This window comes from Rhagoletis zephyria, unplaced genomic scaffold, assembly GCF_001687245.7.
Source record: "Rhagoletis zephyria isolate East Lansing unplaced genomic scaffold, Rhagoletis_zephyria_1.1 Rzeph_scaffold_00025, whole genome shotgun sequence".
Lineage (NCBI taxonomy): Eukaryota > Metazoa > Arthropoda > Insecta > Diptera > Tephritidae > Rhagoletis > Rhagoletis zephyria.
Genome location: NW_016157109.1, coordinates 9,232 through 30,250, shown reverse-complemented (window position 1 = coordinate 30,250; position 21,019 = coordinate 9,232). Strand labels below are relative to the sequence as shown.

At 44.2% G+C, this 21,019-nt stretch overlaps 2 protein-coding genes across 3 annotated transcripts in view; one reads left to right on the top strand and one right to left on the bottom strand.

Moving 5' to 3' along the window:
* Positions 1-568: 568 nt before the first annotated feature.
* Positions 569-21,019, bottom strand: part of Rs1 (Dead-box helicase Rs1) — a 27,429-nt gene continuing 6,978 nt past the window's right edge. The window contains exons 4-6 of the mRNA XM_017616091.1: positions 1,477-2,209; positions 874-1,420; positions 569-800 (exon numbers count right to left, since the gene is read on the bottom strand). Coding sequence (XP_017471580.1) covers positions 656-800; positions 874-1,420; positions 1,477-2,209 — 1,425 coding nt within the window. The 3' untranslated portion in view covers positions 569-655. The remainder of the gene's footprint in view (positions 801-873; positions 1,421-1,476; positions 2,210-21,019) is intronic.
* LOC108362920 (small subunit processome component 20 homolog) lies at positions 7,083-19,969 on the top strand. Of its 2 annotated transcripts, XM_017616079.1 has the most exons (6): positions 7,085-7,477; positions 7,546-10,105; positions 10,173-13,151; positions 16,752-18,595; positions 18,669-19,388; positions 19,446-19,969. In XM_017616079.1, exons 1-6 carry the CDS (start codon positions 7,433-7,435, stop codon positions 19,878-19,880), a joined length of 8,583 nt encoding a protein of 2,860 aa, XP_017471568.1. In that variant the 5' UTR covers positions 7,085-7,432; the 3' UTR covers positions 19,881-19,969. The 2 variants fall into 2 exon arrangements, with proteins under 2 accessions (XP_017471571.1, XP_017471568.1); XM_017616082.1 differs by lacking the exon at positions 19,446-19,969 and having other exon boundaries at positions 7,083-7,477; positions 16,752-18,603; positions 18,669-18,797.

Below are 21,019 nucleotides of genomic sequence, written 5' to 3'. Positions count from 1 at the left end.
CCAAATTTAACAATTCATATAAAAAATATGGTCCAAATAACATTGCGATGTCCTAGGGCAGGACCATATACTCGATCCCTGCATTACTTCAGAGTAGCACAAAACTTCTCTAACATATTAACAATGGCATTGTTGTTATATTTTTTCGTTTGTACACGCTTTTGTTCTTCACTTCTCAAATGCTTTTTCGAAATTAATAAAAACCAAGCCAAAAATTAAAAATTACATGTTTCCTCTGACGGCATTCGAACCCGAACATTCTGGGAGCTAAGAACTAACAGCGAGCACCTCTACACGTTCAGCTACAGTCAGACATGCAAATGAGCTTTCAAATGCTCAACTTCAATCACATTTCATTAAAACACGAGCAGTGATCGGATAACAAACAATAAGCTGGCGCAGAGACACGAGTTGGTCCGCTACAGCATGACAGAGGAACACTTTTGTAAGTACTCCAATTTACCACAAATAGACTACATGGTCCAACGATTTTTGCAGGGACGCGTATGTATGTATGTAAATATTCAAATTTTTTCCGTCATAATATTTTAAATGTGGGACAAAGCAATTTTCTTAAAACATGAATTTTTTAAGTTGAATACATAATATTTATATTTACAAAACATGAATAGAATAGTATAAATTAACTCATTTTTTATTTTTTTTTTGTAAATCGTGGACCACCAAAGTGTTTGCCTTTGTTATATTTATTTTTTCCTGCTTTGTTTACTATTTTTACGTTGCTAGCTTTCTTCTTTTTGGCTATTTGTGTTTGCTTCTTATAACGATTCGCTTCGGATCTGAAAGATTTATGTCCATACAAAATCAAATCATAAAATAATATCTTTCGCAATATCTTTCCCTAACACCCACCTTATACGCAACGCTCCACTACGACTAACGTCTGTCAAATCGTTTGTAAATGCCGACTGTCCGGGGCGCTTTTTCGGCTTCAGTTTTCCGTAGTCACTGACATGTCGCCTAGACTGCTCATCGGCAACTGAGTTTAGTTTACCAGGGCGGCTTTTCAGTTTTGACATTTTTGCGCGTACCAATGATGCCTTTTCGATCTCTTTTATGACCCGCTCTTTCGCCAATTGCTCCGGGGATTTCTTCCTAGGTTCTTCCTTCTTCTTTTTCTTGGCACTCAGCTCTTTTACTGGTGGCCCATCTTCGCCCTCCCCACCGTACTCAGTGCGCTTACGCTTAGCACCTTTGTTATTTGCGGTGGTAGCAGATTTTTTCTCCTCTTCAGGCGGATTGATCGCTAAACGCGCCTTTTCCTCTTCGCGTTGCTTGCGAGTTTGGAACCATTGCCGTTGCTCTGACTGGGTGCCTTGTAATTTTCGCTCGGTTTTGGAAAGTTGCTGCTCCATTTTCGCAATTTGACGCTCTGCCTGCTCTTCGTCCAAAATGTTCTCTGAAAATTTTATGATTATCAATGGACAGTTACTAATAAAAGCATTGGATACTTACGTATTTCTGGTTCGAGTGCGGCTAATCTTTTCCTATACTTCTCAATTATATCAGGCGGTATAATGCGGTTCTTCACAGAGTTTTCTGCATTCTTGATGATATCTTTAACGATCTTGCGCTCTTTTTCACCGGCCAATGACACGGAAATGCCAGCGCGACCCGCACGCGCCGTACGACCGACACGATGTATGTAGTGTTCAGTTGTTATGGGCATAACGAAATTGATAACCGTCTTTACACCCACAATATCCAAACCACGAGCCGCGACATCAGTTGCTATTAAAACATCTATTTGCTCTTCTTTGAATTTCTTCAATGACTCCAAACGTTGCTGTTGAGTTAGATTACCATGCAATTCGCCGGCATGCACGCCTAGCAAGCCGAGCAGTATATGAAGACGATGTGCTTGCTTCTTCGTTTGAACAAATACCATACAATGATCGTGGAATGTACGACAAATCAAGCTAGCTAATATGGGTTCACGATCACCCTCTTTATCTTCGCGTATACGTATGAATTCTTGACGAAGATTGAAGGCCACTTGTTGATTGTTATTGACAAACACCTTTACTGGCTTATTGAGAGAAACAGCAGCCAAATCTTTTACTTGTTCACTCATTGTGGCCGAGAAGAGCATAGTTTGTCGTGTTTTGGCGCAAGAATTGATAATTTCTTTCATTTGTTCGGCGAAATATTCATCCAACATACGATCTGCTTCATCCAAAATTAGAACCTAGGAGAATAAGAAAAGAATTTAATTATGAAAGCACGTCCGGAAAATATTTTTTTTTTGCTTGCTCGAGCAAATACTGTTGCTAATTTTACTGCCACATGTTGTTGCGCTGGAGAAAGAGCCATTAGAAGTAAAGTTAAACACAGTCATGGGAAAAATTTTGGAAGATTTTAGTATACAAGACAATTTGTCATGTCAACTGACCATATTTTCGCTCTTGCTCGAGACACACATACATCTGAAATTCAAAAGCACTCCTGAATTTCTTCAACGCGCCGTACAAGTTTTGCTACCGCATGCGACAAGTAATCTTCAGGCCCTAGGCGCACTAGATCAGTTGCTAACAGTAACTGCGAAGCTTCCCTCCGAAGACGTTCTACATATATCGGAACTTTTAACGCCTTTACTTAGCTCCCATTCACATGACGTGCGGCTGCTCACTGCACACTGTCTACAAACACTTCATCGACAAACGAAAAACGCTCATCCTTACAAGATATTCTATCAAGCCGAATGCATTGAACCCAATGTGCATAATTACCGTGAGCAACTGTTATATCTGCAGCAGTTGGAGCCGGCTGGTGAACTCTATCGCGCCATGGACAAAGAGGAGTCACTGCGCGATGTATACAAACAGCATATATTACGCTTTTTACTTGGCATGTTGTATCACAACTTCAAATTTGTCTGGGAGCCAGTGCAAAAATTAATAGAATCGTACGCCTTGCTGATGAGCCTCGCCGATTTTTGGAACATTTACAAACAACAATTACAGCTCACAGCTGAACGCATTGATTACACGATTGCTGTGACAAAAGACTCCACAGCCACGGTTGAAAATGTAGCCTGCTGGCGCAGCGATGTTTTGAATGAGGTGCTGCCAGCGGCACAACCACCGAAACAGACGCAACAACAGTTGCTAAATTATCGCAACTTACTGTGGATGCGCCTGCCCCTATTTGGTCAAATGGCAACGCAGAAAAATCGTGATCTTGTGGGTCTGTTCCTGCAGTTCGTAAACGAAGAGTATCGTGCACGTCTCGAGCGTCGAGAACTAACTTGGGATTTGACGCAAACGGCAACAGGCCACGGACATGAACAGTTGGCCGAAGCCGGTGTTTTGGATAGTGATGACGAAGCAGATGAAGATATTAAGCAAAATGGTGTGTTGTCAGTTATTTTATATATTTTCTTTCGTAATTTAATTTCTTTCACACTATCTTTCCCCAGAACGACAACGTAAAATCGGCCATCGCAACAAGCAGCGTAAGGACCAGCAAGGTTTCATCGCCAAAAGCATTCTTCAGACACTACAGAGCAAACTTGGGGTTTTCGCTGCGCAACCAAATCCGCGCTCACTTTATCGCGAACCAGAATTGTACACCCTCTATATGGACCTCCTGGCCGGCCCCAATGCACAATTACAACGTGCCGCGTTGGACTGTGTTCTCAGATATAAATCTAAGTCTTTGACCCCACACAAAGAACACCTTTACGCGCTAGTCGATGAGGTAAAACTCAAGGATGAGCTGGTTAACTTCAAATTAGATGAAACAGTGAGCGCGGAGGAGCGGCCAGAACTTATGAAAATATTGCTACGCATACTGTATGGCAAAATGATCACAAAAGGTACACAGCGTGCGATGAGCGCACAATCGCGCAAGTCCATGATTCTCAGATTTTTAGGGCAGTGCACAACCGAGAGATTTTATGGTTCCTAGAGATGGCTTTTGGAAAATATTCCAATTATACTGCAGAGGATGCAACACTGGAGCAGATACCCGCACAAGTACAGTCTGATTTCGATTTGCATGCTGTTTGGTCGCCCAAAAAGCTACAAAGCATAGTCAATTTACTGGAGTTGATACGGAAGGAGTTCGGCGGTCTAATGAAGCGCGACTTCCATATTTACATGCTGAAATTGTTAACATTCGTGGGGAGTGCATGCAATGCGGTTTTGCTAATGCCTGCAGAGAAACTTGCACTTGTTCACCCTAAGATGAGTGTAGTTTACAAGAACGTGCGCAACAATGCCCTTCTAAGTTTGTGAATTTCTTTGCGCACATCGAAGAGTTTGACTGGGAAGCGTCCCAGGTGCGCTGCTTAAGCGAAGTATACGTCTGGCCTGCTATCGAAAAGCTGCCAAACGAATCAATACATACGCCCACACCATTGCTGCGCCTGTTGTTGCAGTGGGGAGAGAAGCCGCAGCACTTCGATTACTTAGCACAGCGTCGCACAAATGGCGCTGAGCAGGCGCAGGGGTCGCCGACTATTTTCCATTACGTCGTGACACTGTTGTTGAATGAAAAAGCGAAGACAGCCGTACGCCGTCCAATAATGGCGCTTGTGGAGCGTCTTTTAGCATCCGCGGCGTCAGACAACACATTTGGAGAAAGCGCTGGCATTAGCGGTCTACACATCGTTAAACCCTACATTCCGGAGTTATTAAAGGCTTGCGCATGAACTTTAGCACACGCGCCGCCAAAAAAGCAATTGATAAGCGGGATCTCAATATACTGTCGCTGCTGACCGCGCACGTGGAGGACGCGGATACATGCGATAGTTTGCTGCAACTGCTGCTGCCCATACTCATTGCGAAATCACAGCGAAACGCCAATGAGGAAGTTGTAACACAAGTTATAACCACTCTCGCGAACCTCATCAAACAACTGAATACGCCAGAGATGTATTTGCGGAAGTTAGCGCCCCTCTTCGAGCAGACGCAAGAGGTGAACGCGCGCAAACTTCTCTGCCAGCTTGTTACCGACATCGCGCGCAAGCGTCATAAACAGGCCATGCAGTCCAAAGATGAAGCGCTAACCGAGTTAGCGACGCGGCTGCAGCGTACCGCACGCCTGACTTGCATGCTAAATGCCTGGGACAAACGCTGGGTAGAACAGCCCGACTACGACAAGCGGCTGGCTGCACTCAAAGAAATTGCGCAGCTCTTGGATGCTGAATGCAATGGCGTCGACCTGGAGCTGAGCGTACTCGTCATATACAACTGTGTCTACTTTATCAAATACGACAAGGATATGGGCTTGCGCGACAATGCCAGCGAACACTTGCGCTTGCTATTGCCACGCCTCGCACTGCGTTTCGCTGCCGCCGCTGATGACAAGCCAAACTTGGATTACTTAGTTGGCGATGTGACTATCAATTTACTCCGGCGTTTACTGCGTGACAAGAACGACAATGTACGCTACGAGGGTATTCGCTTGTTGGGCGAAATGGCGCGTCAAGCGCCCAGCACACATCCCATACTGCAAGACTTAGCGCCACTCGGTGATCCGAAGGATGCTGAGGTTGATTTCTTCGAGAATCTTACGCATCTGCAAACTCATCGCCATGGACGGGCTTTGCTGAGATTCTGCGGCATGCTCAAACGATCAAGCTCCGTCCCTACACGCGCACGCTCACCGAGTTTATATTGCCCTGGCCACGCGCTACTTGCTGCAGGAGAAACACGCTAGCAAACATACACTAATAGATGCCGCCATCGAAACGGTGGGCGTTGTATGTCAACTGCTGCCATGGCAGCAATATCATGCGCTTTTGCGCTACTATCTCACCAAGTTGCGGAGTACACAGGAATATCAGCGCCAATGCGTGCGTATTGTGGTTCACATTCTCGATGCCTTCCATTTCGATTTAACACAAGCTCAAGCTGATGCGCAAGCCTTGCAACAGTTGCGAAATAAGCTTTTGGCGAAGGGCTGAACGAGGAAGTGGAAGAGGAAGGGAAAAAAGTAGAGAAAGCAGTTAAGAACGAATCGGTAGGAAAGGCGTCTGACGGCGACGAGGAGGATTGCGATGGAGATGAGAAGGAAGAGATGACAATGAGGACGAAAGCGTGGAAGCCGAGCTAGCTGCTGAGCTGGCCGCCGTTGACGTAGAATCTGCGCCAACGCGCATAGACTCACAATCATCTGCGCCCGCCCCTTGTGTACTCAGTACAGCACTTTTGTTGCCAGCTGGAGCTGCCAAACGCGTTATGCTAACCATTACCACCATACTCATACCCACGCTTAATCGTGCTATCACAGAGCAGAGCTCCTATGATAATAAGCACAAACTGAATCGCAAGCGTTTTAGTGCTGAGCGCGAGGAGGAGGAGATATTGCGCGTGCCTATTGCACTAGCGCTTGTCAAACTGATGCAAAAGCTTCCCAAGGAGCTGATGAATACTAGCTTGCCAGGTAAGTTAGCATTTTCTTAAGCATTTCTTTTTATGTAATATTATATTATTAATGATAGTTATATCCGGGCACAACTCACCCGGCCACCATTGGTTACCCCTCTTAATATGCGCAAATAAACAAAATTTTTTTAGAGTGTATTTAAAGTCTTTTCAGTAAAATTCATACAAATTTCCTTAAATAAATCAAATTTAGTTTTTTTTAAAGTGTATTTTAAACTACATTAAAATCTTCTTTCTTTTTAAATTAACAAATGAAAATATGTGATATGAAAGAGATTACTACAGAAAGAGTATAATTTATTTTATATATATGTATATTAAGATCTTGCTTACAGCATCGTTTTAAGCTAATTAAAACAATTGCGCTTATACCTATTTTGGTGAGATCTCTTCATATGTTCATTGCTTCGTTCACAAAAATTAAAATGCTTTGATTTCACGCTTAAGTAGCGATTTGTAATACATTTAAAAAACGTAATGCTTTCTATCATCTTTAATGAAAATAGATTTTTGAACGAAAAAAACTTTATATAATATATAAAATTTTGGCCTATTTAAAAAAGTGTCCATATTTATACTGATCGGAAAAAAATAAGTATCCCGCAAAAATTCGTCTAAAAATGTATCCAATTGGATCTATTTAGATCCAAACGGCATCCCTGACCATGTCTTTCGTTCATGTTCTCCTGTTACTCTCACTTGAGAGAGTAAAATCGTAGTTTGACATTTCCACAGGTTTTGTCCGAAAAGTACTGGAACAAACTAATTGTTATACACAAGTAATTTTCTTATCACAGAACATGCGCTAGGTTGTCAACAAACTAGCACTGAACGTACGCGAACCGCAACATGTGCGTTGCATCTGTCAGAACTTATTTTTCGTTCACCAGCTTTTGGCCAGCTAGAAGATGAGTTAAGCTTTTTAATCTCTATTTTTCCACGCGAAATTGACGAGTTTTAAAATTAATTTTAAAGTATATAACTGTCGTATAAAGAACACGTGTACACCAAATCCAGGCATGGCTGAAATACTACAGAAAACTAAAAACAGCAACACCTTTCGGGTAAGCCTTTTTTGCCTCGCTTGCAGCTGTCCTCATGAATGATTTAACAAAACAATATTTATTTGTAGTTTAAATCTTTCGCCGATCGTGTGGGTGAGATTGATATACGTCGCCTGGCATTATACCGCATTGGCCATCAGAACGAAGAACTGCCTGAGGAAGAAAACGAGACCTATTTTCATCAAACATTGAAGAAATGGATGGTACTAAACTTAACAGACGAGTTTGGCCAATTCAGCCGGAGGTGCTTGAAGGTTGTAACTTTGCCACAATTAGTGCATCAGAAAGATTTTGTAATAGACTTGCTGCTGGAGCGTTTGTCCACAGCCACCAACTTAGCGCTGCAGCCATTATTGGAATTGCTGTATGTCTTGGCACGAGATTTACGCGAAGACTTCTACCCCTATTTTCAACGTGTACTCGATCGTCTAATTTGTCTACTGAACACACAAGACGCAGAACAGCTAGAATGGACTTTGGTCTGCTTGGCATATTTATTCAAGACGCTCAAACCCTATTTGAAAAAGAATATTGGTGTAATATTCCATGCCATTTTACCGCTTCTGGATGAGCAGCGCTACGAAGAGCATGTAACCAACTTTGCGGTGGAATGTTTTTCTTTTATTGCTCGAGATGTACGGGATTATCGTAAATTTCTTGACTTTGTGCTGCACACTGTTGCGCGCGAACAAGTGGACAGCATAGCAGGATGTGGACGTTTGCTTTTTGAAATTGTGCGCGGTGTGAAGGGACAATTTCACTCAGTGGCGGGCGATTTTCTACAGTTCATATTTGAATGTCTAGTGGATGAACAGCGCACAAAGGGAATTGATAAGCTACAGCTGCTATGTGAAATTGTGCAACAGTCTGTGCAGGAGTTACTCAACTTTATCTTGCCTCAAAATATGTCGTTGTATTGGAATAAGCTCTGTGATGTTGCGCAAAATACAATGTTAGCTGGTGTGGGTGCCTGTGGTCGTTTAGCGCATATATTGCCTCTGTTCATTATGGCTGCGCAGCATAAAAATGGGCGTCATTTATGCGAATTAGACGTTGTAGTGCCGACCATACTAAAAATGCTCGACTACTGCATGCAATCGCATTCCAGAGCGTATGCAGCAGAAACATTAAAATTGCTGATGCAGCTAGTTAGCAAAGTGTTATTGGCCAACAATGTTCATCTCACGCAACTGGACACGAGCAGACTGATGAAGAAGGCGCTAAGCGTGCAGCAACGCGATATTTATGCACAATTTGTGCTGCTTATCGCTGCGCATGCCCAGTTTGAGCTGCTGGTATTGCCATCGGTCGTTGCTAACTTTGAACAGCATTTTGATGAGGCGGCGTTTGAGTTAATGGCCCGTGTCGTATTGCTGAAACGGCCACTTGCAGGTAATGCATTCACTCTGGAATCGTGGCAGCCGTATATGCTGCACATTAAACAACAGCAGACGCTGGAAAAAATAAAACAAAAATTTACTGAAATTGATTTAAGTGGAGACACCTTGAATGGGAAGGAAAATTGCTTGCTCGAGCAAATACTGTTGCTAATTTTACTGCCACATGTTGTTGCGCTGGAGAAAGAGCCATTAGAAGTAAAGTTAAACACAGTCATGGGAAAAATTTTGGAAGATTTTAGTATACAAGACAATTTGTCATGTCAACTGACCATATTTTCGCTCTTGCTCGAGACACACATACATCTGAAATTCAAAAGCACTCCTGAATTTCTTCAACGCGCCGTACAAGTTTTGCTACCGCATGCGACAAGTAATCTTCAGGCCCTAGGCGCACTAGATCAGTTGCTAACAGTAACTGCGAAGCTTCCCTCCGAAGACGTTCTACATATATCGGAACTTTTAACGCCTTTACTTAGCTCCCATTCACATGACGTGCGGCTGCTCACTGCACACTGTCTACAAACACTTCATCGACAAACGAAAAACGCTCATCCTTACAAGATATTCTATCAAGCCGAATGCATTGAACCCAATGTGCATAATTACCGTGAGCAACTGTTATATCTGCAGCAGTTGGAGCCGGCTGGTGAACTCTATCGCGCCATGGACAAAGAGGAGTCACTGCGCGATGTATACAAACAGCATATATTACGCTTTTTACTTGGCATGTTGTATCACAACTTCAAATTTGTCTGGGAGCCAGTGCAAAAATTAATAGAATCGTACGCCTTGCTGATGAGCCTCGCCGATTTTTGGAACATTTACAAACAACAATTACAGCTCACAGCTGAACGCATTGATTACACGATTGCTGTGACAAAAGACTCCACAGCCACGGTTGAAAATGTAGCCTGCTGGCGCAGCGATGTTTTGAATGAGGTGCTGCCAGCGGCACAACCACCGAAACAGACGCAACAACAGTTGCTAAATTATCGCAACTTACTGTGGATGCGCCTGCCCCTATTTGGTCAAATGGCAACGCAGAAAAATCGTGATCTTGTGGGTCTGTTCCTGCAGTTCGTAAACGAAGAGTATCGTGCACGTCTCGAGCGTCGAGAACTAACTTGGGATTTGACGCAAACGGCAACAGGCCACGGACATGAACAGTTGGCCGAAGCCGGTGTTTTGGATAGTGATGACGAAGCAGATGAAGATATTAAGCAAAATGGTGTGTTGTCAGTTATTTTATATATTTTCTTTCGTAATTTAATTTCTTTCACACTATCTTTCCCCAGAACGACAACGTAAAATCGGCCATCGCAACAAGCAGCGTAAGGACCAGCAAGGTTTCATCGCCAAAAGCATTCTTCAGACACTACAGAGCAAACTTGGGGTTTTCGCTGCGCAACCAAATCCGCGCTCACTTTATCGCGAACCAGAATTGTACACCCTCTATATGGACCTCCTGGCCGGCCCCAATGCACAATTACAACGTGCCGCGTTGGACTGTGTTCTCAGATATAAATCTAAGTCTTTGACCCCACACAAAGAACACCTTTACGCGCTAGTCGATGAGGTAAAACTCAAGGATGAGCTGGTTAACTTCAAATTAGATGAAACAGTGAGCGCGGAGGAGCGGCCAGAACTTATGAAAATATTGCTACGCATACTGTATGGCAAAATGATCACAAAAGGTACACAGCGTGCGATGAGCGCACAATCGCGCAAGTCCATGATTCTCAGATTTTTAGGGCAGTGCACAACCGAAGAGATTTTATGGTTCCTAGAGATGGCTTTTGGAAAATATTCCAATTATACTGCAGAGGATGCAACACTGGAGCAGATACCCGCACAAGTACAGTCTGATTTCGATTTGCATGCTGTTTGGTCGCCCAAAAAGCTACAAAGCATAGTCAATTTACTGGAGTTGATACGGAAGGAGTTCGGCGGTCTAATGAAGCGCGACTTCCATATTTACATGCTGAAATTGTTAACATTCGTGGGGAGTGCATGCAATGCGGTTTTGCTAATGCCTGCAGAGAAACTTGCACTTGTTCACCCTAAGATGAGTGTAGTTTACAAGAACGTGCGCAACAATGCCCTTCTAAGTTTGGTGAATTTCTTTGCGCACATCGAAGAGTTTGACTGGGAAGCGTCCCAGGTGCGCTGCTTAAGCGAAGTATACGTCTGGCCTGCTATCGAAAAGCTGCCAAACGAATCAATACATACGCCCACACCATTGCTGCGCCTGTTGTTGCAGTGGGGAGAGAAGCCGCAGCACTTCGATTACTTAGCACAGCGTCGCACAAATGGCGCTGAGCAGGCGCAGGGGTCGCCGACTATTTTCCATTACGTCGTGACACTGTTGTTGAATGAAAAAGCGAAGACAGCCGTACGCCGTCCAATAATGGCGCTTGTGGAGCGTCTTTTAGCATCCGCGGCGTCAGACAACACATTTGGAGAAAGCGCTGGCATTAGCGGTCTACACATCGTTAAACCCTACATTCCGGAGTTATTAAAGCGCTTGCGCATGAACTTTAGCACACGCGCCGCCAAAAAAGCAATTGATAAGCGGGATCTCAATATACTGTCGCTGCTGACCGCGCACGTGGAGGACGCGGATACATGCGATAGTTTGCTGCAACTGCTGCTGCCCATACTCATTGCGAAATCACAGCGAAACGCCAATGAGGAAGTTGTAACACAAGTTATAACCACTCTCGCGAACCTCATCAAACAACTGAATACGCCAGAGATGTATTTGCGGAAGTTAGCGCCCCTCTTCGAGCAGACGCAAGAGGTGAACGCGCGCAAACTTCTCTGCCAGCTTGTTACCGACATCGCGCGCAAGCGTCATAAACAGGCCATGCAGTCCAAAGATGAAGCGCTAACCGAGTTAGCGACGCGGCTGCAGCGTACCGCACGCCTGACTTGCATGCTAAATGCCTGGGACAAACGCTGGGTAGAACAGCCCGACTACGACAAGCGGCTGGCTGCACTCAAAGAAATTGCGCAGCTCTTGGATGCTGAATGCAATGGCGTCGACCTGGAGCTGAGCGTACTCGTCATATACAACTGTGTCTACTTTATCAAATACGACAAGGATATGGGCTTGCGCGACAATGCCAGCGAACACTTGCGCTTGCTATTGCCACGCCTCGCACTGCGTTTCGCTGCCGCCGCTGATGACAAGCCAAACTTGGATTACTTAGTTGGCGATGTGACTATCAATTTACTCCGGCGTTTACTGCGTGACAAGAACGACAATGTACGCTACGAGGGTATTCGCTTGTTGGGCGAAATGGCGCGTCAAGCGCCCAGCACACATCCCATACTGCAAGACTTAGCGCCACTCGGTGATCCGAAGGATGCTGAGGTTGATTTCTTCGAGAATCTTACGCATCTGCAAACTCATCGCCATGGACGGGCTTTGCTGAGATTCTGCGGGCATGCTCAAACGATCAAGCTCCGTCCCTACACGCGCACGCTCACCGAGTTTATATTGCCCTTGGCCACGCGCTACTTGCTGCAGGAGAAACACGCTAGCAAACATACACTAATAGATGCCGCCATCGAAACGGTGGGCGTTGTATGTCAACTGCTGCCATGGCAGCAATATCATGCGCTTTTGCGCTACTATCTCACCAAGTTGCGGAGTACACAGGAATATCAGCGCCAATGCGTGCGTATTGTGGTTCACATTCTCGATGCCTTCCATTTCGATTTAACACAAGCTCAAGCTGATGCGCAAGCCTTGCAACAGTTGCGAAATAAGCTTGTTGGCGAAGGGCTGAACGAGGAAGTGGAAGAGGAAGGGAAAAAAGTAGAGAAAGCAGTTAAGAACGAATCGGTAGGAAAGGCGTCTGACGGCGACGAGGAGGATTGCGATGGAGATGAGAAGGAAGAAGATGACAATGAGGACGAAAGCGTGGAAGCCGAGCTAGCTGCTGAGCTGGCCGCCGTTGACGTAGAATCTGCGCCAACGCGCATAGACTCACAATCATCTGCGCCCGCCCCTTGTGTACTCAGTACAGCACTTTTGTTGCCAGCTGGAGCTGCCAAACGCGTTATGCTAACCATTACCACCATACTCATACCCACGCTTAATCGTGCTATCACAGAGCAGAGCTCCTATGATAATAAGCACAAACTGAATCGCAAGCGTTTTAGTGCTGAGCGCGAGGAGGAGGAGATATTGCGCGTGCCTATTGCACTAGCGCTTGTCAAACTGATGCAAAAGCTTCCCAAGGAGCTGATGAATACTAGCTTGCCAGGTAAGTTAGCATTTTCTTAAGCATTTCTTTTTATGTAATATTATATTATTAATGATAGTTATATCCGGGCACAACTCACCCGGCCACCATCGGTATAATGCGGTTCTTCACAGAGTTTTCTGCATTCTTGATGATATCTTNGCGTTTTTTTCCAAGCAATACAAGAAATGAAATGAACGGCATCAGTCATGTGTAGCCCTGGGTAATAGCCAAGGTGTATTTAACAAGGTGGTGTTGGGGCGACAGCTGAGTTCTTCGCCGTGGAAAGCATTACGTCAAAATGATGTGTTTGTTGTAACTTATACCAACGACAGTACGGATGCCTGCGTATAATTTGTTAGTGTAATTTTTTACTTATATACGGCTAACACCACCTTGTTAAATACACCTTGGTAGTAGCGCAATTTTTATGGCGCAAGCTCGATAACGCCGGTACCTCTTGTGGTGTCAGCGCAACAGCGCAGTGTACTGATTTGAACACGGCGCCATCTGAGTGTCACCACAGTACCCATCGTCAAGCAGTGTCATACATAATACAGGGGTGTCATGTCTATTATTTCTTAAATGTTCGGCTCAGAGCGACGCTTGTACTGCCAACCGAATTTGATTGCTAGGAATGTAATATTCGACACACGATATTCTCATCATTTTTGAGTTAAAGGTTTAAATTTGCCAAGATACCAAGACAGGTAGTATCAGTAGAGCATCTGATTTGATTTTCTTTTAATTATTTGGTCTCGAAAATGTCAAATATTTTTAATTTCTTACAAAAATTCAAAATTGTTAAAATCTATTTGCATGTGGAACCTTTTTCCATACAAAACAAGTGAATAGCAGCTTTTGGAACGTTCGCCCAACTCAGCAGCACAAATGCTGATTACTGGGCCTTGCAAAGGATGGATCAATGCTTCGAGAAGCAAACGAAATTCCTAAGAAAGAAAGTTGCTACAATTTTTTTTCAATTTCAGTTTTTTTATTTTTTTTTGTACTTTACGTGGCACGCTTTGATTTCGAAGAAAAAAATCAGAACAGTTTTTGACACTTTCGAGACCAGAAGCAACAACGAAATACACGCAAATGTTGTTTTTGCTCTAATGCTACTACCTGTTTGATATGCCTTTCAAGATACTAAATTTCTGGCGATGTCACCACTCAAAAGCAAAAATAAAGTACGTGTCATTTTTCAAATCATTAAGGGGAATTGTGTATGCGCCTCATGTATTTCTTGGTGTTAATGGCGCTAGCGCTTTTCATATATTAGTGTTGGCGCGGTAACTCCGGCTACGGTGTTGACGCAATTGCGCCGCACAGCGCGCTGTTACCCATCCCTAGTTATGTGTGCTCGCAAGTCTTATATGTGTTAAACTCGTCTTTGGGCGAGTGATAGGCGTCTTAAGTGTTTTGGCTATGCTACCCTGCTTCCGTTGAACTATAGGTTAGTATTCATCTAACCTCCTTCCTGCTAAAGGCAATGGAAAAATTTATCGAACATGAAATCAGGAACAACTCTCTGAAACAGGCACCTTTGCATCCTGACCAACATGCATACAGACTGGGTAGGTCCACGGACACTGCACTGTATGACCTGTCTACGGAAGTACAATGCGCCCTCGAGTTTGGTGAAACAATACTCTTTGCCTTGATCGATATAGAGGCGTATTTTGATAACACCTTTCGGATAGCTGAAACCGACATCGGAAACAGCGTGGTACAGCTACAAACGACAAAAGGTTGCCCGCAGGGAGGAGTGTTATCCCCTCTCCTGTAGAACTTAGTTGTAGACGAACTCCTACAGTTTTTCACTGATATCGATAGAGGAAAGTTCGTGAGTACTATATGATATAGTTAAAACCTGGCAAGAGGCTGGGTCTAAACATCAACCTCTCCAAAATAGTTATTTTCCCCTTTTCGAGAAGAGGAATACTTCCAGGTATGAGGACCGTTACTTTGAATGGGGTCGCCACCGAAGTTAAGTATCTAGGCTTTACACTGGATTCCGAACTTCTGTGGAATGCGTATGTCAACGCGATCACTTCCAAAGATACGAGGAAACTAATGGTGTGCAAATGTTTGGTAGGCAAGACTTGGGGCTGCAGTCCCAAGATCCTGAGATGGATGTATACCATGATAGTCACATATGGGGCGGTCACTTGGGACTCCAGAATCATCCTATCCACGGTAAGGCAATCCTTTAGAACAGATAGAAAAGCGAACGCTACTATACTTCACAAGAGCAGGCTTTGGCAAAAGTAAAACCTGGAAGGAACCGCTTTGTTCCCCAGGTATGATAAGCCCAAATAATAGACTTTGAGAGGAAATTCAAGGCTGAGCTTTGCAACAAGGCAACTTAGAGCACCTCTTTTTTGGAGAAACATAGAAGCTGGCTCGCTGCAATGGTATACAGACGGCTCCAAAACTCCACACGGCTGTGGAACAGGTATTTACGGACCAACGCTGAAGCTCTCGGTGCCCATGGGACGATACCCATGGGAGCATACCCAAGTATAGTATTTCGGGCGGAGCTCTATGGCATTGATCAACCTTAGAAGGAATTACGGTAGTGAGAAAAGTGAGGCCCTTTCATAATTTGAGGTTCAAATCTTCCTTGGTTCTTGAGTGCATTGATGGGCTGAATGTCCTGGCGGAGCACATGATATCCAACTAATTTGAGTACCTGGTCACATAGGACCTAAGGGTAACAACGAAGCATACCGTCCAGCCAGAACAGCGGCCCCCGCATTTCCTATAAGGCATGAGCCATTCCTTGCAAGCGGACCTAGCACAATTAATGTAGAGCTCAGAAAGGAGAGGAACAGACTCAGAGAACAATACTTGCATAACACCGTAGGTCTACGCCAGGCTAAATGCTTACTGGGAGGCTACAACCATGACAAGGTACAGACCAATGTAGACTAAGGGGTCTCCTGCACAAGCTAGGGTTCAGGTCGAACGACCTATGTCGTTTCTGTGAATCGATCGTGGAGACTCCTTTACACCTGCTTCGCGAGTGCAAGGCGGTTGCAAGGAGACGAGAGAGGTACCTTGAGTAAATTCGGGCCAAGTGTGGAATTCATACAATCGCTGACCCCTGCAAATCTTTTCAAATTTCTGGGATCTCTAGGGTTATATGAGGTACTATGAATGGTTGAAGTTGCAATAAATCTCTTGGTCGCAGTGCATACCTCTATATCAATATATCTAGTAGTGTGATTTGGTCACTTTCTCTACCGCTTAAGGACTTACAACGTTAATCTGATCGCACAAATAAATATTTGCAGAGTTTTTTTTTTGCCTTGTTTATGAAAGGTACTCACCTCCATGATTAGAGGAGAAATGCCAATGCTATGGTTATGGGAATAACGAAGAGATTGCTCCTGCAAAATGGGTGGCCAGACGGATTTTTTTTCAATTTTCTCCTTGCTAGTATAGCTTGTATTCGCGATTGGCCTATAAAGGCCCCATCCACACCATAGTGCCGATCACGGTCCGCTTTCGCTCCGGCAAAATACTATTATTAAGTCAGCAATAGCCCCTACAGTTTAATGCTCTGTGTGTGTGGTGTCAATTTCATCATTTGATTATGAATTTATTTTCTTCCAGGCGTTTTCATGAAAGTATGCACCTTTTTGCGTTCGCCCTTGAAGTCCGTGCGCATGCTTACGCGTGACATTCTCAAGAAAATTATGCTCACTCTTGGTGCCAGCTACCTTTCAATGCTAATGGATCATCTGCAATCGCTGCTAACACGCGGCTTCCAAGTTCATGTGCTCGCTGTCACCGTACATGGTGTATTGGATGCTCTGCGTGAGAAATTCCAGCCTGCCGATGTGGAGAGCTGTCTGCACAACTTGCTCGATGTAGCTTTAAATGACATTTTCGGTGAAATTAATGCTGAGAAGGAAATCGACAAGTTAACAGCACACACGCCGGAAGCAAAACCAAGCGCCAAAAGCTACCTCGTATTGCACATCCTGGCGCGCAATATTCAAGACACTTGCTTGCTTGATCTACTTATGCCATTCAAGGAGCACCTAACGCGCTCGCACTCGCGCAAAGTTACGCTGAAAATACAGGACTGCTTTGCTAAGATCGTCAGCGGTTTGGCGGAGAATGCGCACATCTCGCGCGAGAGTTTGTTGATCTTCATTTACGGCACTGTTTCGGAGAGCATCACTGATCTGTTGCCAGGAACGAAAAAGCGTTCTCTCACTGAACAGGAGAAGGAGTATATGCGTCGCGCACGCCCCGACTGCTTCATCATACAGCCGCCGCCGCGCTTTCGTTCCGGTGCCATCAACAAGCGTGTGCAATCTAACGCGCAAGCCAATGCGCATGTTCTCATAGAGTTCGGCCTGGAACTGCTGCAAATCGTGTTGAAGCGCAAGAAGCTGCTAGAGGTGGACTATCAGCCATTCTTGAATCCATTGCTGCCGCTGTTGCGCGATGCGCTGAAGAGCACGCATGTACGCGTGGTGACCTTTGCGCTGAAATGCTTTGCTGCCATATGGAATGATGCTTACGAGTTACCGGCACTACAACAACAATATCTGTGCGACGTGGTGGAGCGTATGTTTGAAATATTGAAGAATATTTCGACTTTCGGCGCTATAAAGCAAGACGAAAACTTGCAGCTGGTGAAATCTTCTTACAAAGCTATTGTGGCTTTATTGCGTAAATGCACCGCCTACGAGCTGTCACCGGAGCAACTCCAGCAACTGGTGCTGTATGTAGAACAAAACTTGTTTGAAGGCGAACATCAGGCGTTATCATTTTCGTTGCTTAAAGCGCTAATTGGCAGGCACGTTGAGGCTGAGTCGTTGCACCAAATAATGAAGCGCATTGGCGACTTGTCGGTCGTTTCGCCGTCCGACTTTGTACGCGACGAGGCGCGCAGCATACTTGTCGTCTACATCATGGAATATCCGCTGAAGAAGCGTGTCGATCAGATTGTGAAATTCTTCACAGTACAGTTGCGATATTCGCTGCCTTCGGGACGCCAATCAGTTATTAAATTTCTCCATACATTAATCAAGAAATTCCCGCTGAAGATGCTATCAAAGCGGGCGGAGTTCCTTTACATTTCACTTGGGCCACGTTTGGTCAACGATGATGATCCTGGCTGCCGCAAAGCAATCGCCGAATGCATTGAGCTGTTGATCATGCGTTTGGAAAAGGTCGATCGACAGCGCTTATTCGACATGACACTTCTATTCTTTGAACCGGGCAACAATCCATCTGTGGTGGAAATGGCAGCATCGCTGTGCTCACGCTTTCTAAACGCTGAAAAACAATCGTTTGCCCCGCGGCTCAAGCTGGTGCTTCCAACAATTGTTGCGCGACTCACTCTAAATAATCCGAGTGCGCCTGGAAGGTTTGTGCGCGCACCTACAGCGCTGGGATACGACGTGGATGAGGAGAAGCTCAAGAAGCGCAGAAAGTATCATGTAAGAAAGTAATTTAATAACCCGTTAATCATTAGCTTAACCGACCTAAAATGTAACATTCTCTCTTGTACAGCAACACCCGAATGACCATGGTGGCAAGAAATTTGACGAAATAATTCTCACAGAGGAGGAAGTAGCCAAAACGGCTGAGGAACGCCAGCGCGCCATCGATCATGAAATCATTCAAATTCAATATTGTCTATTAAAAATGTTAGACTATTGCTCTGCGGAGTTACTGAGTGGCAACAATAGCGAACTCAGCCATGTAATCGATGAGCTGGCTTATGAATCACAGAAACTGCTTGCGCATGAGCACGCATGGGTGCGTTGCAACGCAGCAAAGATTATTGCACTAATTTTGGCCAACTATGACTATACGCGTGTTGGCGCGCAACTAGCTAAGGAGCAACAGGCATCGGCGGCTTACACAAACGGCAATAGCAACGACGCAAATGTGCCGAACTTCGATTTTATTTATACCAATCCCACTTACGATATCAAATCATTGGTGTTGGATTTGTGCGCGCAAGTCGTGCCGGGCGAAACGCAACAAAATATGATAGATGAAATTGTTAAGATCTTTCTTTTTATAGGAAATATATTGCGTGACGTGCCTTTTAGTGTTAAGCAGGAGAAAAAGGAGGATGATGCAGCGGAGCAAACGGAGAACGCTGACACGAAACAGATACTAGAAAAAGAGACGGGTACAAAAATTAATTTGTACTGGCTAGTACGGAATATACGCTTTCTGATTAACCGGGAGGTGACGAAGACCCCCCATGCCACCGCAGTGGTAAGTGTGTACAAAGAGTCAAATTTAGAATCTAATTTTCCACTTTGTACCTTACAGCGCTCTGCACTTTTCACGCTCATCGAGGGGCTAATCACACTGCTGAGTGTTGAAACGCTGGAAAGATTGGCTCCTATACTACTCGGTTCGCTGGTTCGCGAGATGTCTGAAGAGGATCAAAATATTGACACTGATTTGCGTCAGCAAGCTCTGCGCGTAGGCAGCCGCTTGCGCAAACGTATTGGAGCTGATGTTTACGACAAATTGCGCACACATGTCCAAACAAATCTGATGCGCAGGCGCGCTGAACGCAAAAAATTGCTCGCCCAAGAGAAGATACACGATCCACTGCGTGCAGCGAAACGAAAGGCTGCTACACAAGAGCGTAAAAAATCGGCAAAGCGTTTAAAGGCGGATTTGATGCGCGGTAAAGTGGCGGACACGAAGCAGAAGCTGAAAAAGCGCAAGCGCAAATCAGAGGAAGAATTACTCTAATGTTAAGTTAAATGGAAAAGTTTTTGTTAACAATAAGCCTAATTGAAAATATTTGTAATGCGAAATTATAAAAAAAAACCTAATAAAGTACCTAGAAATAATCATATTTTCTCACTGCTGGATACTGCAGCAGGCTAAACTCCTACCTGAGTAGAATAAACGTAAGTAGATGTGCCCAACGAGTGCCCTCAAACGAAGGATACAGATTTTATGACTTGGTGTTAAATATTTAACACGCAAACATCTGCGGCAAGGAAATTTTAAATTCGATTTTCTAGCATGTGGCAACCCTTTTCATGGAACTAAAGCTATACGGTTTTTTCCCGTACGCAACGCGGGATCCCGCGGGTGCTCAAAATAGCCCAGAAATCATTCCCGTACTCAACAAAATTGGTGATAGAGAGCGAAAGTTGGAACCAGAGAACGTTTAAAACAGAGAAGCAGCAGAGAACGTTTAAAACAGAGAAGCAGCAATTACGAATAGCCGTGTGAATTGTCAAACACTACCAAAATCGCTCTAGAAGCTCACCACTCGAATCGAAAATTGAGAGCGGCAAATTAACAGATCTGAGCGGCAAGTTAACAGAGCTGAGCGGAGATACAATTTTGTTAATTTGTATCAATGTTAAGTACTTTGGTTTGGATTTTCTTTTTCGCGGCATTGATTTAATAAAAAAAAAGATTAAAATTCTTGGTTAAATTAATGAAAATTAATTTACGAAAATATATGCCAGGGAATGCTTTAACTCCAAAACGTAGATTTGTTATCTAATAAATATGTGAAAGCTATGCAAATATGCAAACTAATTGGTGATTTGCCGTCGGCATTTGGGTTACAAAAATCGTTTTTTTTTTAACGATTCTTATTGTAGTTGCTGCGCTATTTTCAATGCAACAAACCGCAGTTTTCTAGGTGCCTTAGTTTTTTCCCAAATTCACTTTAAAGATGGACACATTGACAAAAAAAAGCCTACAAATGCGTACTCTTTGGTAATTTGTTGTCGGCATTTAAAAGCGAAGAAAAAAATTTGTTTTTATTTTTTAACGATTGATATGCTGCTTTCAATGCAACAAACCGCAGTTTTCTTGCTAGCAAATTCACTTCAAAGATGGATACATTGACAAAAACGTACAAAAGC

What these genes read in the sequence shown, in the direction of transcription:
- LOC108362920 (XM_017616079.1), top strand. Translation starts at nt 7,433, where the DNA reads ATGGCTGAAATACTACAGAAAACTAAAAACAGCAACACCTTTCGG. An exon ending in TGAAGATATTAAGCAAAATG is followed by an intron (nt 10,106 to 10,172) that starts GTGTGTTGTCAG and finishes ATCTTTCCCCAG; the next exon opens with AACGACAACGTAAAATCGGC. An exon ending in AGAAGCGCAGAAAGTATCAT is followed by an intron (nt 18,596 to 18,668) that starts GTAAGAAAGTAA and finishes TCTCTTGTACAG; the next exon opens with CAACACCCGAATGACCATGG.